Here is a 12,489-nt window from a genome sequence, read left to right on the forward strand (position 1 = left end):
TCTTGCACTTTTGTTATTACTTGCAACTGTTCCATGCAGAGCAATTCTTTTTCTATTTTGTCCCTTAATACCACTGGAAGTTTGCAAGGTGGTGAACTGCAGGTGGTACTTGCGTGTTCATCTTTATGGTGTGCTTACCTGGCAAGCACGCTCACCTTCAAATAAATCCTGGTATTCTTTAAATATATTCCATTCACCTTCTGTTTCTTCCTTTATCATATTGACTCTCTGCACTAAGTTTAAACTTGTCACTGCCTGTAAGCCCAATATAGCTTTGGAGTCATAGAATCATAGACTATCAGGGTTGGAAGGGACCTCAGGAGGTCATCTAGTCCAACCCTCTGCTCAAAGCAGGACCAATCCCCAACTAAATCATCCCAGCCAGGGCTTTGTCAAGCCTGATCTTAAATATATGTAAGGAAGGAGATTCCACCACCTCCCTATGTAACGCATTCCAGTGCTTCACCACCCTCCTAGTGAAAAAGTTTTTCCTAATATCCAACCTAAACCTCCCCCACTGCAACTTGAAACCCTTACTCCTTGTTCTGTCATCAGCTCCCAATGAGAACAGTCTAGATCCATCCTCTTTGGAACCCCCTTTCAGGTAGTTGAAAGCAGCTATCAAATCCCACCTCATTCTTCTCTTCCGCAGACTAAACAATCCCAGTTCCCTCAGCCTCTCCTCGTAAGTCATGTGTTCCAGTCCCCTAATCATTTTTGTTGCCCTCCGCTGGACTCTTTCCAATTTTTCCACATCCTTCTTGTAGTGTGGGGCCCAAAACTGGACACAGTACTCCAGATGAGGCCTCACCAATGTCGAATAGAGGGGAACGATCACATCCCTCGATCTGCTGGTGTCAAGGTTCCTCCCCGACTCTGAACTCTAGGGTACAGATGTGGGGACCTGCATGAAAACCTCCTAAGCTTACTTTTACCAGCTTAGGTTAAAACTTCCCCAAGGTACAAATTAATTTTATCCTTTGCCCTGGGAATATCCACTGCCACCACCAAACTCTAACTGGGTTTACTGGAAAACGTAGTTTGGACACGTCTTTCCCCAAAAAATCCTCCCAACCCTGGCACCCCACTTCCTGGGAAAGGTTTGGTAAAAATCCTCACCAATTTGCATAGGTGACCACAGACCCAAACCCTTGGATCTGAGAACAGTGAAAAAGCATTCAGTTTTCTTACAAGAAGACTTTTAATAGAAATAGAAGTAAATAGAAGTAAAGGAATCACCTCTGTAAAATCAGGATGGTAGATACCTTACAGGGTAATTAGATTCAAAACATAGAGAATCCCTCTAGGCAAAACCTTAAGTTACAAAAAAGACACACAGACAGGAATAGTCATTCTATTCAGCACAGTTCTTTTCTCAGCCATTTAAAGAAATCATAATCTAACACATACCTAGCTAGATTACTTACTAAAGGTTCTAAGACTCCATTCCTGTTCTATCCCCGGCAAAAGCAGCATACCGACAGACACAGACCCTTTGTTTTTCTCCCTCCTCCTAGCTTTTGAAAGTATCTTGTCTCCTCATTGGTCATTTTGGTCAGGTGCCAGCGAGGTTACCTTTAGCTTCTTAACCCTTTACAGGTGAGAGGGTTTTAACTCTGGCCAGGAGGGATTTTAAAGGGGTTTACCCTTCCCTTTATATTTATGACAGCTGGCAATGCCCCTACATATACATCCCAAAATGCCATTGGCCTTCTTGGCAACAAGGGCACACTGTTGACTCATATCCAGCTTCTCGTCCACTGTAACCCCTAGGTCCTTTTCTGCAGAACTGCTGCTTAGCCATTCGGTCCCTAGTCTGTAGCGGTGCATGGGATTCTTCCGTCCTAAGTGCAGGACTCTGCACTTGTCCTTGTTGAACCTCATCAGATTTCTTTTGGCCCAATCCTCTAATTTGTCTAGGTCCCTCTGTATCCTATCCCTACCCTCCAGCGTATCTACCTCTCCTCCCAGTTTAGTGTCATCTGCAAACTTGCTGAGGGTGCAATCCACACCACTTGAGTCAGATCCTACCACCTGAAATTCCACCAATGTTTTCTTATGCCGATACTCACAGTCCAAGTTGCATTCACCACATACCTGCAGTTTTCCCCCAGTAGGTTATCAGCTGAATACTTGAGTTGAGCAAGGAGTTCAGCCATTAAAACGTTGTATCACTTTACAGACATCACTTTGGCCTGTGCCTCAATATTGATTTTAAAACTCATAGTTTTGTGATCAATAATGAGCAAATCCACATTCCACTCATCCTTTGGAGGCTCAGTACTTAGCACACAGAGGAACAGATCTTACGAGTGCTCACCTGCTTCTGTGAGGTTAAACAGCTCTTTGCCCTGGTCAGGGCCAGCTCTAGGATTTTTGCCGCCCCAAGCAAAAAAATTTTTGGCCACCCCCGGTTTTTTTTCGTGCCGCTCCCGGCTCCACCCAAACTCCGCCCTTTCCCAACCCCTTCCCCAAATCCCCATTCCCGCCTCCTCCCCCTGGGCGTGCCGCATTTCTCCACCCTCCCCATTGCTTCTTGCGGCTCCTCCCCTGCAACCTTCCGCCGTAGCTCACCTCTGCTCCGCCTGCTCCCCTGAACATGCCGCTGCTCCGCTTCTCCTGCCTCCCTCTCAGGCGAGGGAGAGGCAGCACGTTCAGGGGAGCAGGTGGAGAGAAGGTGAGTGAGGGTGGGGGGGTAGAGGAACCACTCCCCACCCCAGCTCGCCTCTGCTCCACCACCACCACCTCCCACAAGTGTGCCACCGCTCCGCTGCTCCCTCCCAGACTTGCTGAGCCAAACAGCTGTTTGCCGTGCGGCAAACCTGGGAGGGAGGGGGGAGAAGCGGAGCAGCGGCGGCGCGCTCAGGGGAGCAGGCGGAGGCGGAGCAGAGGCGAGCTGGGGCGGCGGGGGCACATTTCTAGGGGCAGCATGGCCGGCGCCGGAATGCCGCCCCTAGAAATGTGCTGCCCCAAGCACCTGCTTGTTTTGCTGGTGCCTAGAGCCGGCCCTGGCCCTGGTACTTTTGCCTTCCAGAGTTGCACTTTTTCGCAATATGATTGCATTTGCCAAATCTTCCTCATTCTTGCTCATGTGTAGGAGGCTACCTTATGGCATGACTATGGCTGCATTTATAACAACCTTTAGTTGCCTCTCTGATTGCTCTTTTCACTTCTCTTGATTGCAGGTTTTTATTAGTTGCAGGACACCACTCCAGTTCATGACTGCGTGTCTGGGTGCTTACTAAAGGTGTTTCTCCAGTTCATCTAGGCCTTTCAGTTGTTTTGCAGTCATTTCATCTGCATGTCATATGTCCACAGCACATTCAAGGATTAAATTACTGTCCCACAACAACCTAGCTTGAACTGATGCAACCTAACACATGATGCAGTCTTTAATGAGTGACCCTCACAGTTCTCTACAATTGTACTGCCAGTTTTAAATCAGTTACATATTGCTCTATACTTTCCCATCATCCGATTTCTGGTGAAAAAACTGTGACTCCCATACATATTTCTTTGCGGTGCACAGTATGCCTTAAACATATTCTGTATGATCTGGTTTTTGTTTCTTTATCTGCTACATCATTACATTGAAAAGTATTAAATACACCTCTGTTTTCTTCACCTGCTGCAGAAGGAAATAATACTGTTTGCAACCGTTCATTGTTTTTGTCCATGCCACTTGCAATGATGTCCAGCTCTAATCCTTCCTTCCACTTTCTCCATTTTCTTCAAACGCTAACTTTCCTGGGGGCTTTAGTTGGTCCATTTCTTTTCAGTTTTCTTCTACTCTTTTCTTATTTCTAGTGTTTTCTGACACCAATGTAATAGCTGCTGCCAACTTGCTATTATAATATAAGAAAAGACTTTTTAAGTACAGTAAACACTTTATTTGTTGCTGAGATCTGTACAGATAGGTGCTGCTGGCTTGCCTGCCTGGCTCCAAGTGCAATGTGCTTCTGCTGATAAGGCTCACTACGTACAATGATTCCCCGTACAACACTATGGGTAACTTTGGTTCCTGCTTCAAAATTCCTACTGTCATTACAGTAAGAATGATTTACGGCAGGAGGGGGGAATTACATCCCTCTGAAACATCAGGCACTGGCCACTGCAAGAGACCAGCTTGATCAAAGGTCTAGCCAGCTATAGCAACACCTGTGTTTCTAAACATCTGAAGAGGAAATTCTTTTAATAAAGGTGGTTGTTATTGCACCATGATTATGACATGGTTTCTAAGGTTGGATTCTCTTATCCATTTACAGCCACTTTGAACACAGGGGAACTCTTCACTAGGGTAAAAATGGCAAAGGTGAAATAATTGCCTTCTATGCCCCTTGCTCCCTTCTCTCTGGCATAGAAGGAAGAAACGGGCATTCCTAGATGGGACGGATGTGGGGAGGGAGAGAGCATGGTGAAGCCAAGCAGAGCTATGCTTATTGTCCACTGGAGTAAGGTCACTTAGGAACTTTATGCCAGTGTCATAAGTTAGAGCAGCTCTTTAGCTGCTTTAGGACCATCTCTGTAAAACGATTCCGATTCTATTTGTTTCTCCTGTTCTGGACTTAGCCTTGTAATAGAGTTGTTGCTGCTGCTGACATCACGGTTGGGAAGACGTCCCAGGTCACATTTCCAAAGGGCAGCCCAATGTGCGTGCCTGAAAAATGTGCCAGCATCCGTCATGCTGGCACAAACATCACACACACGGGAGCTGACGGAGGCATTTGCACACACTGTTGTTGGGTTTGCAGATGCACCTGTTGTGGCCTCCCTTGAAACACTCCTCGGCAGTGGAAAGAAAAAGCGGGGAGGTTCAGTCACCCCAAACACTGCCCTGCGCTAAGCTGACATATTTCAAGCCCAGACTGTTACCAAAAGCAAACGCCAGCTGGATAGCTGCTGCCCACAACCTGCACTTTATTCTTTATTTTACAGACAGGAGTTTTTTAAAACAGTACTTAAGATTCCATTTGTACAAACAGCCTGTGCGGGCATCCCTCCCCCCTAACACTAAGCAGTTCAGTATCTCAGCAGGTCCCTCTTCCTTGGCAGTGTTTGAATTCACGGTCAGAAAAAACTTTTTCAAAGCCCATCCTCTGTTTAAAATGTATTCTAGCAAGACCCTATTAAATAGCCAAATGCTATCCTTGTATTTGTCAATAAGTAACGAGCCAAATCCTGACCTGGTCAGTAGTGAGCATGGTAGCTGGAATTCTGGCTTGATGCATCCTCTGCCCCACAAATACTCCTGGCAGAGCAGGAGTCCATGGGCTGGGCTGAGGGAATGAATGGCGAATTGCACACTGCTGCTATTTTCAAAAGGCATAGGGTATCCCAGGTTAATGAGGCAGATGGCCACAAACCTGCTGCCTGGATGGGGGGTTGGCAATGCTAGTTGTGGATGCAGTCCACCAGCTGGTTTAGGAATATGTCTACCCCTCAGTGCCCCCTGAGTATTAAATTATAATCCTTCTCCGCTCTTGTCCTGTGGAAAGAAGCTCTCCCTGCTCCCCTGACTGACACACATATATATCTTAGAGCAGGATCTGGCCCTGTGTGCCAACACAGTGGTTATTCATTGTGTGCCAACAGCAATTATTCTTGTTTCTAGTGAGAGTAAGTTCCATAGTCTAGGTCCAGTTCCTGTGAAAATCCTATCTCCTGCAGTCAAAAGCTATCCCCGTTGGTTAATAGAATCATTGTTCCAGTGGAAGGTAGCAGTTATAGCTATGGGGGAGAAGCAAACTCTCAGATAGCTCAGGCTAATCACATGGAGAGCTTTGAATATCAGGAGAGAGAACTGGATTCTCTGTTTATTGGGAAGATGGTACAGAAGGCAGAGTATTGGAGTCATACGGTCTGTTTAAGATCAGCTGGTGCAAAATGCAGCAGCCTGAGCATTTTCAGGGTACGTGACTTCATTTCTAGACAGGAATTGCAATCCTGAAGTCTGGAGAACCCGCATTTGGATCACAAAATGGGGCACAGTCTTCTGCTCCAGTTGGTGGTGGGTATTTTTTGCTACCGTAGCTATTTGAGCATCCAGTGGTTGTGAGGTCTCCAGTATGCTTCCTGTCTGACAGTATGCAGTACTGTCACAAACTGTGCATCACATCCTTAATCATCTGAGAAAAAAAGGAAGCTGCTGGTTAGGAATGTATTTACTTTACTCTGAGGGAATGATCACAAGGCTGAAAGTCAGGAGGTCCTGACTTTTGATCCTGGCTCTGCCAATTCACTCATCATGTGGCCTTGGCAGAGTCACTTCACTTTTCTCTCTCTTTCTCCATCTGTAAAGGGAATAACATGCTTATCCATCTACCTCACAGAGGCGTTGGGAGGATTAATTCATTAATATTTATACAGTGCCTGGAATTCATGCAGCACTATATAAATGCTAAGTACTGTGCTTAATAATGTATTTTGCCAAGTGTGCTCACCCTGAGTTCTGAGCACAAATACGTTCAAAAATAAATGTTTCTAAATAGAGGCTGTATAGAATTTAAAAAACCAACCAGAGCCCACCAGAAATCAGACTGTTCCCATCTCCCTACACTGGGTGAAACCCAGGTCCTAATGGGAGTTTTGCCACTCACCTCGATGAAGCCAGGATTTCACTCATCATCCCTGTCAAAACCCACTTCCTGGAGAGATCCTGGAAAAATAGGTCAGCTTTGCTATGTACCCTGAATGTCCTCCTCATTATCTAGATCCTGCTGACTGCTCCTTTCTGCTGAAGCCTGGGGACTGTCTAAGTCACTTGATAGAATGATAGGAGGAAAGCTACAGAAATGGTTGTTAAATGGGATTTTAACAAAATTGTATCTGGTCTGCCAGTAGAGTGTGGCAGTGACCCTGTTAAAGATAAGGAGTACTTGTGGCACCTTAGAGACTAACCAATTTATTTGAGCATAAGCTTCAATGATGCATCCGATGAAGTGAGCTGTAGCTCACGAAAGCTTATGCTCAAATAAATTGGTTAGTCTCTAAGGTGCCACTAGTACTCCTTTTCTTTTTGCGAATACAGACTAACATGGCTGCTACTCTGAAACCTGTTAAAGATAGTGTCACCATGCCCTGGGTTTAATATTAGAAAGTGTGAAAGAGACCCTATGGTGAGTTACCAGAAAAGATCTATTGGCTGCCCAGTCTCACTGTTCAGATAAGACTCTCCTTTTAAAAAGAAGAGAGACAGTTAAGAGTCCTTTGAGTGTTAATGTGTGTCTGCGTAATGGGAGAAGGCCTTAGCTTGTGAGCAGGGAGTGCATTAGTAATGAAAGTCACAGATGACAGTTTGCTGCCCTTGACAACCTTGATACCAAGTTTATTTTTTGAATCCCTACATGCGCTTATGGGAGGGAAAAAAAAGATGAAGGCTGTTTCTGTGTACAGAATTTCAGTGGCTGAAAGATGGATTCAAACTGGTAATTAACAAGGAAAAACACCCAGCTTCTGAGTCCCATATACAGTCAGTGCAGTCCCCCAAAGGCAACTGACGATGTGTTTTGAGGCACACAAAAATGATCTCAATTTGCTGTCCTTGTGGAGCCAAAATTTTACTGTATGTCAGTGGCTTGAGGAATACAGGATCGGTCATGATATGTGTCAAGTTTCCAGTTCTCAAAGGCATGATGGAAAGAAGACATTTCTTTCAGTGCTACGAACTGAAACTTGGCATACTTTTTTGTTACTTGTGAAAAACTGAAGTAGATCCTATTGCCTGTTTTATTCTAACAGGCTGCATTTAAATCCCTGAAGGAGACAGATTTTAAGAGAGACATGACCATAATTAGCTCTTCAGAAAGAGCTGCTGATCTTGTTTATTACTTGTTTAATTTCTAGCAGCCACAAGTGTGCAGCAAGCACTTCACAGAAAACAGGACCTTCCCCTTGCAATCTAGATGACAGACTTGACCAGTAGTTGAGGATGTCACACACACAAGGGGGATGAGATGAGAAGGACCCAGGTTACAGAAATAAACTGGTACAGTTACTCATTTGGTGACTCTTACATCCAATTATAACAGAAAACAGTGACTGTGAAGAGATTCACAGTTAAATGTGAAATGTATACTGATGAACAGGCTCTCAACACCTGCCCAAAATAAAGAGGGGGAGGGCTCAGAAAATAACTAAGGGTGTGCACACCATGCCTGCATGTTGGAGAACATAGGGTATCTTTCACACTTAACTGGTAGAACTGGAAAAAAATCCTCTTTCATGTGTTTAAAACATGCTGAGGTAACACTCCTAAGTACTGTTAAAGGACTTAGTAGCACAGGTGCCATTAATATTAATAATACTTGGCACTTCTATAGTGCCTTTGACTTGAAGATTTCTAACTGGTTCATATTCATTAAACTTCATAACACCTGTTTGGAATAGGTAAATATCCCCATTTTACAGATGGGGAAACTGAGGCACAGAGCTGTTAAGTGACTGCACCAAGGTAACAAAGCAGGTCAGTGGCAGAGATAGGAGGACTCCTGGGTTCTATTCCTAGCTCTCAGCCCCATGCGCTAATCACCAGAACAGCTAGCTGTCATTAATGCGGTGGAAGCTAACGTAGTCCTCATCCAGCTCCAAACAAAGAACGAACCAAAATATGTGACTATCCCCCTGCTGTCTGGAGTATTGACAATAAAGATTATTCCAAAATAATATTACATGAACCCCCAGCCTCAGCCTGAGCAGACAGTTTATCAACTCCCTGGTTGCCTTCTTCCTAGACCTATCTGCTCCTGATTTTACTTCCTTGAGGGACTACCCATCCCACACCTAGCTCCCTTTTCCAGAGCACTCTTCCTACCTCCCTTATATTCAGGGTGGACTCTAATTAGCTGCAAGGGCCCCAGTGAGTTAACAGTAATTATCCTGCAGGTCCCCACATGTTCCAACACTTGCTAACAGAATGGACAAGAGGGGAATCCTGCCATTGTGTTACATGAAGTAATCAAGCTAAATCACCATTTACCATGCTGAAAATGTACCCCACCATACACAACTAAAATGTATTCACTCAGAGGCTCATAAAGGGAAGCAAGGATTTCTAGGAGATCAGCTCTTTGATGGAGGTAGAGAAGCAGATGGAAAAGAACAAATGCACACCCCACAATACCAGGAAATAGGTTCTGTGTGGCATGCTCTCTCAATTTTGTTGAAAGATCATTGCCCAGTAATCCAGGAGAGGGGAAAAAATCCTTGGCAGTAATCTTGGGATAAAATTCCTCTCTGGCCTCAAACATGACCAACATGTTAGATCTGTGTGAATGAGCAAGAGTCACCATAGATTTGCATCTAAACTCACTTATAACTTGAGATACAATAACAATAGTATCCAAGCTATTGTCAATATTTTCCCCTTATCATTTGATAGAATTATTTTCACTCCCTTTCAGCTGGACAGTTCCGAAATCAGAAAGTCACTTTTGTTATTACCAGTTATTGGAAATCTGCCTCCTCCAGGCACGTGCCATTTCACAGAACCACATTGTGCCTTGGGAGGAGGCTCTGAGATTGGGAGAGGAGAGACAGCTTCTGGGTGTCATGTTAATTCTGCTGCTCCCCTTGGTTGCAGGCAGAGGACTGGATTAATGAGCGCATGCAAAAGCTGGAGGACCCTTCCATCCGAGACCACAGCAACCTGAAGGATAAAATGAAGCTGCTGCAGAAACATCAGGTCTTTGAGGCTGAGATTCTGGCTAATGAGGAGATCATCACAGCTGTTAACAAGGTAACTCCGACACTCTGCTACTATCTGCTGCTATTGCAGGTTCATTCTGCAGAAGAAGAGGAGGAAGGAGCTCAAAGTGAGTATTAAATATTTCCCAGCATAGTGTCAGTTCTCCATCTCCTTCCATCTGAACCAGAGACCATCCCTTTCTGTGTGGCAAGAATCCTGGTGGTATTTCATAGGGGTGACTGGAATGTCACTAATGCAAGGTGTGGGAGTCCCATTAATTGTCCATGTGTGGTTTCCAGGGGACTTCTCTGTTTCCGTATTCGTTACATGGGAAGGAGCCACTGACTTCCCCTGCTAGTACTGAATCTTCCTGATCTTGGAAAGAAAATGTCATACCATGACTGAATCATCTTCCTGAGAGTGAGTGAATCATCATCTGGAAGATGTTTATCTGAAATACCCTCCCTTGTGCTTCCAACCTCTGAATTTCACCTTGCCCATGGAATGTTCAAGCCTAATGTTCTTGACTGCGTCAGAATAGTGCAGACTCTCCTACCAATTATTGAAAATAATGGCTGAGTATTCACAGTTTGAGGGCTCTTGTAGTGGAGTTTTGTTGGGGGTGAGGAGAAGGAGGTCCTCCTAGAAAGATCATGTAACCCTTCTGCTAGTGGTAAACTTCCTTTCTAATTCTCTCTTTCTGACATGAAGAAAGGGGAAGCCCTGGTGTCACAAAGCCACCCAAAATCAGGGGAGATCTGTCGTAGGACCCGTATGATCCAGGAGCACTGGGAGAAGCTGAAGTGGGCTGTTGCTGCTCATGGAAAGATGCTGGAGGACATTCGGGACTTCCTGGAGTTTCTGCAGAAAGTGGACCAAGTGGAGGCCTGGATCAGGGAGAAGGTACATGGACTCTATTCTTTAACTGGGGCAAGCAAGCCCATGGTGCTATATATATGTTTTTTAATAATGAACATTTGATGATGATATCACCTTTCAGGACATTTACATTGTGTCTTTTGTCCTGGGGGACTTTAAGGGCTTTACAGATTGTATATAGGGAATATCACAGCAACTGTTAAAACGTTCTGATATGTTTCCATGCCAGAGTTGGAATTTGCCTAGGACACCAGTATTAACATCCCTATTCATTCACAAAGTGTCATGGGATCTATAGAGACCAAAGGGTTCAGGGCTCTGCTTTTACATCTCCTCTGAAACAAAGATATGAAAAAAGAATAGAGCCTACCCTAAGCACCTGAAATCCTAAATTCACTAAATTGTGTATTAAATCTGAGACATTTTTCTTATAAGAATGAAAAACCAGTCACCTTGTCCAATGAGAAATATGTAGGGCCTTGATCTGGAGGTCAGTAGTCATATTTCACTAATAGGGCACATGCTGTTAAGGATGGGAAGTTCATACTAAGTGGTGCAATGGATTAAGGCACAAGTATGTGATACGTGCAAATGAGTTAGGGGGTGACCTCACCATAGTCTCTGAACATCTGTCTATACAAAATTTAACATCATTGGTCAGTCTCTGCTCAATAGAAGCCCCTAAGGCCAGTAGAAAGGGGGTTTCTAGAAATGGAATGAAATGCATTTTCAGAGCTGGGGGCCAGGACTACAGGAAAGGTCCAAGGGTTTGCAGGTCATGATTTAAAATGCACTTAGAGAGTGGTATGAGAGAAAACACCATCCTCCACTGCCCCATGCTCTAGCACTTACTTACTTATGGAAGTACTTCACTTTAATGAACCCTAAAATCCACTTTAGGGGGAGAAAAATAAATAGAGAATTGTATTCGGGTTTCAAACTGAGGGCTCCGCTACTTGATCTCAGTAACAAAAGCCATCTTTTAGATCTGGGGAATCCAATCTCTATTCCTTGTATCAGTTTCTGCAAGTAACGGCATATTGTGCAGTGTGCCAGGACATTCAGTAGTCAAGGCGCATGGGTGAGCAGCAAAAAGTGGGATATGATATTCAGGGACACAGAAAACTTCCACTTAAAACATTATTGGGCCCTCATGTACAAAATTTCCATCACAAAGGATATTGTGTTCCTGGAGCGTATGGTTGTGGGATGAGTGAAATCACTTTTGGTTTATCAGGAAAAGGAAAAGCCATAGGAAATGCTGGCTGCTTGCATTCCGGGCCTGAAGCAATTCCCGTGGTTAGTTGAATATCCACCTAACTGTTTTCCCTTTCCCCAGGAAGTGATGATTAATATTGGTGATATGGGGAATGACTACGAACACTGCCTGCAGCTCATGAAAAAGCTGAACGAGTTCCGAGGAGCAGCATCAGGGGTGAGAGACATTTCCATGCCTAGTCCCCTATGCCTGGTATGGCTTAAACCAAAAGCCAGCTTTTCAGCACAGAAGCGCATCACAACCACTTGAAGCTATTTCATTTTCCTTAGGGGAAGGAAGAGCAGAAAGAAGTGTAGAGGGATTTGCCAGTTCACAAGCTGTTAGAATAGCTATTATCCTCTTTCCTTGCATCACTACATCAAATGCCTGATGACTTCTTAACAGAGCTTTACAAATGATCACAGTGAAATCTGAAACTTCGGATTGCATTGCAAAGCTGAAACTCTTTTGAGTGATCCTGGGCTAGATTTGGAGTGAGCTTCAAATGGGTCACACTTTTGGATAGAAACTATGCAAAACTCTGTGTGTTTCACCTCAGATCAGGCATCTTGGTGGTTTCAGGTGAGGTTCAGCTTGGGTTGGTTTGGAACCTGTAACACATTCCAGACCTTCATGAACCGAACCTCCAAAAAGAGGTCTGCTGTGGAGC

General features: G+C 44.5%; 1 protein-coding gene across 1 annotated transcript in view; it reads left to right on the forward strand.

Moving 5' to 3' along the window:
• Positions 1-12,489, forward strand: part of SPTBN5 (spectrin beta, non-erythrocytic 5) — a 143,786-nt gene that overhangs the window by 80,486 nt on the left and 50,811 nt on the right. The window contains exons 37-39 of the mRNA XM_077819983.1: positions 9,578-9,733; positions 10,394-10,585; positions 11,901-11,996. Of these exons, the coding sequence (XP_077676109.1) occupies positions 9,578-9,733; positions 10,394-10,585; positions 11,901-11,996 (444 nt within the window). The remainder of the gene's footprint in view (positions 1-9,577; positions 9,734-10,393; positions 10,586-11,900; positions 11,997-12,489) is intronic.

This window comes from Eretmochelys imbricata, chromosome 6 (assembly GCF_965152235.1).
Source record: "Eretmochelys imbricata isolate rEreImb1 chromosome 6, rEreImb1.hap1, whole genome shotgun sequence".
Taxonomy (NCBI): domain Eukaryota; kingdom Metazoa; phylum Chordata; order Testudines; family Cheloniidae; genus Eretmochelys; species Eretmochelys imbricata.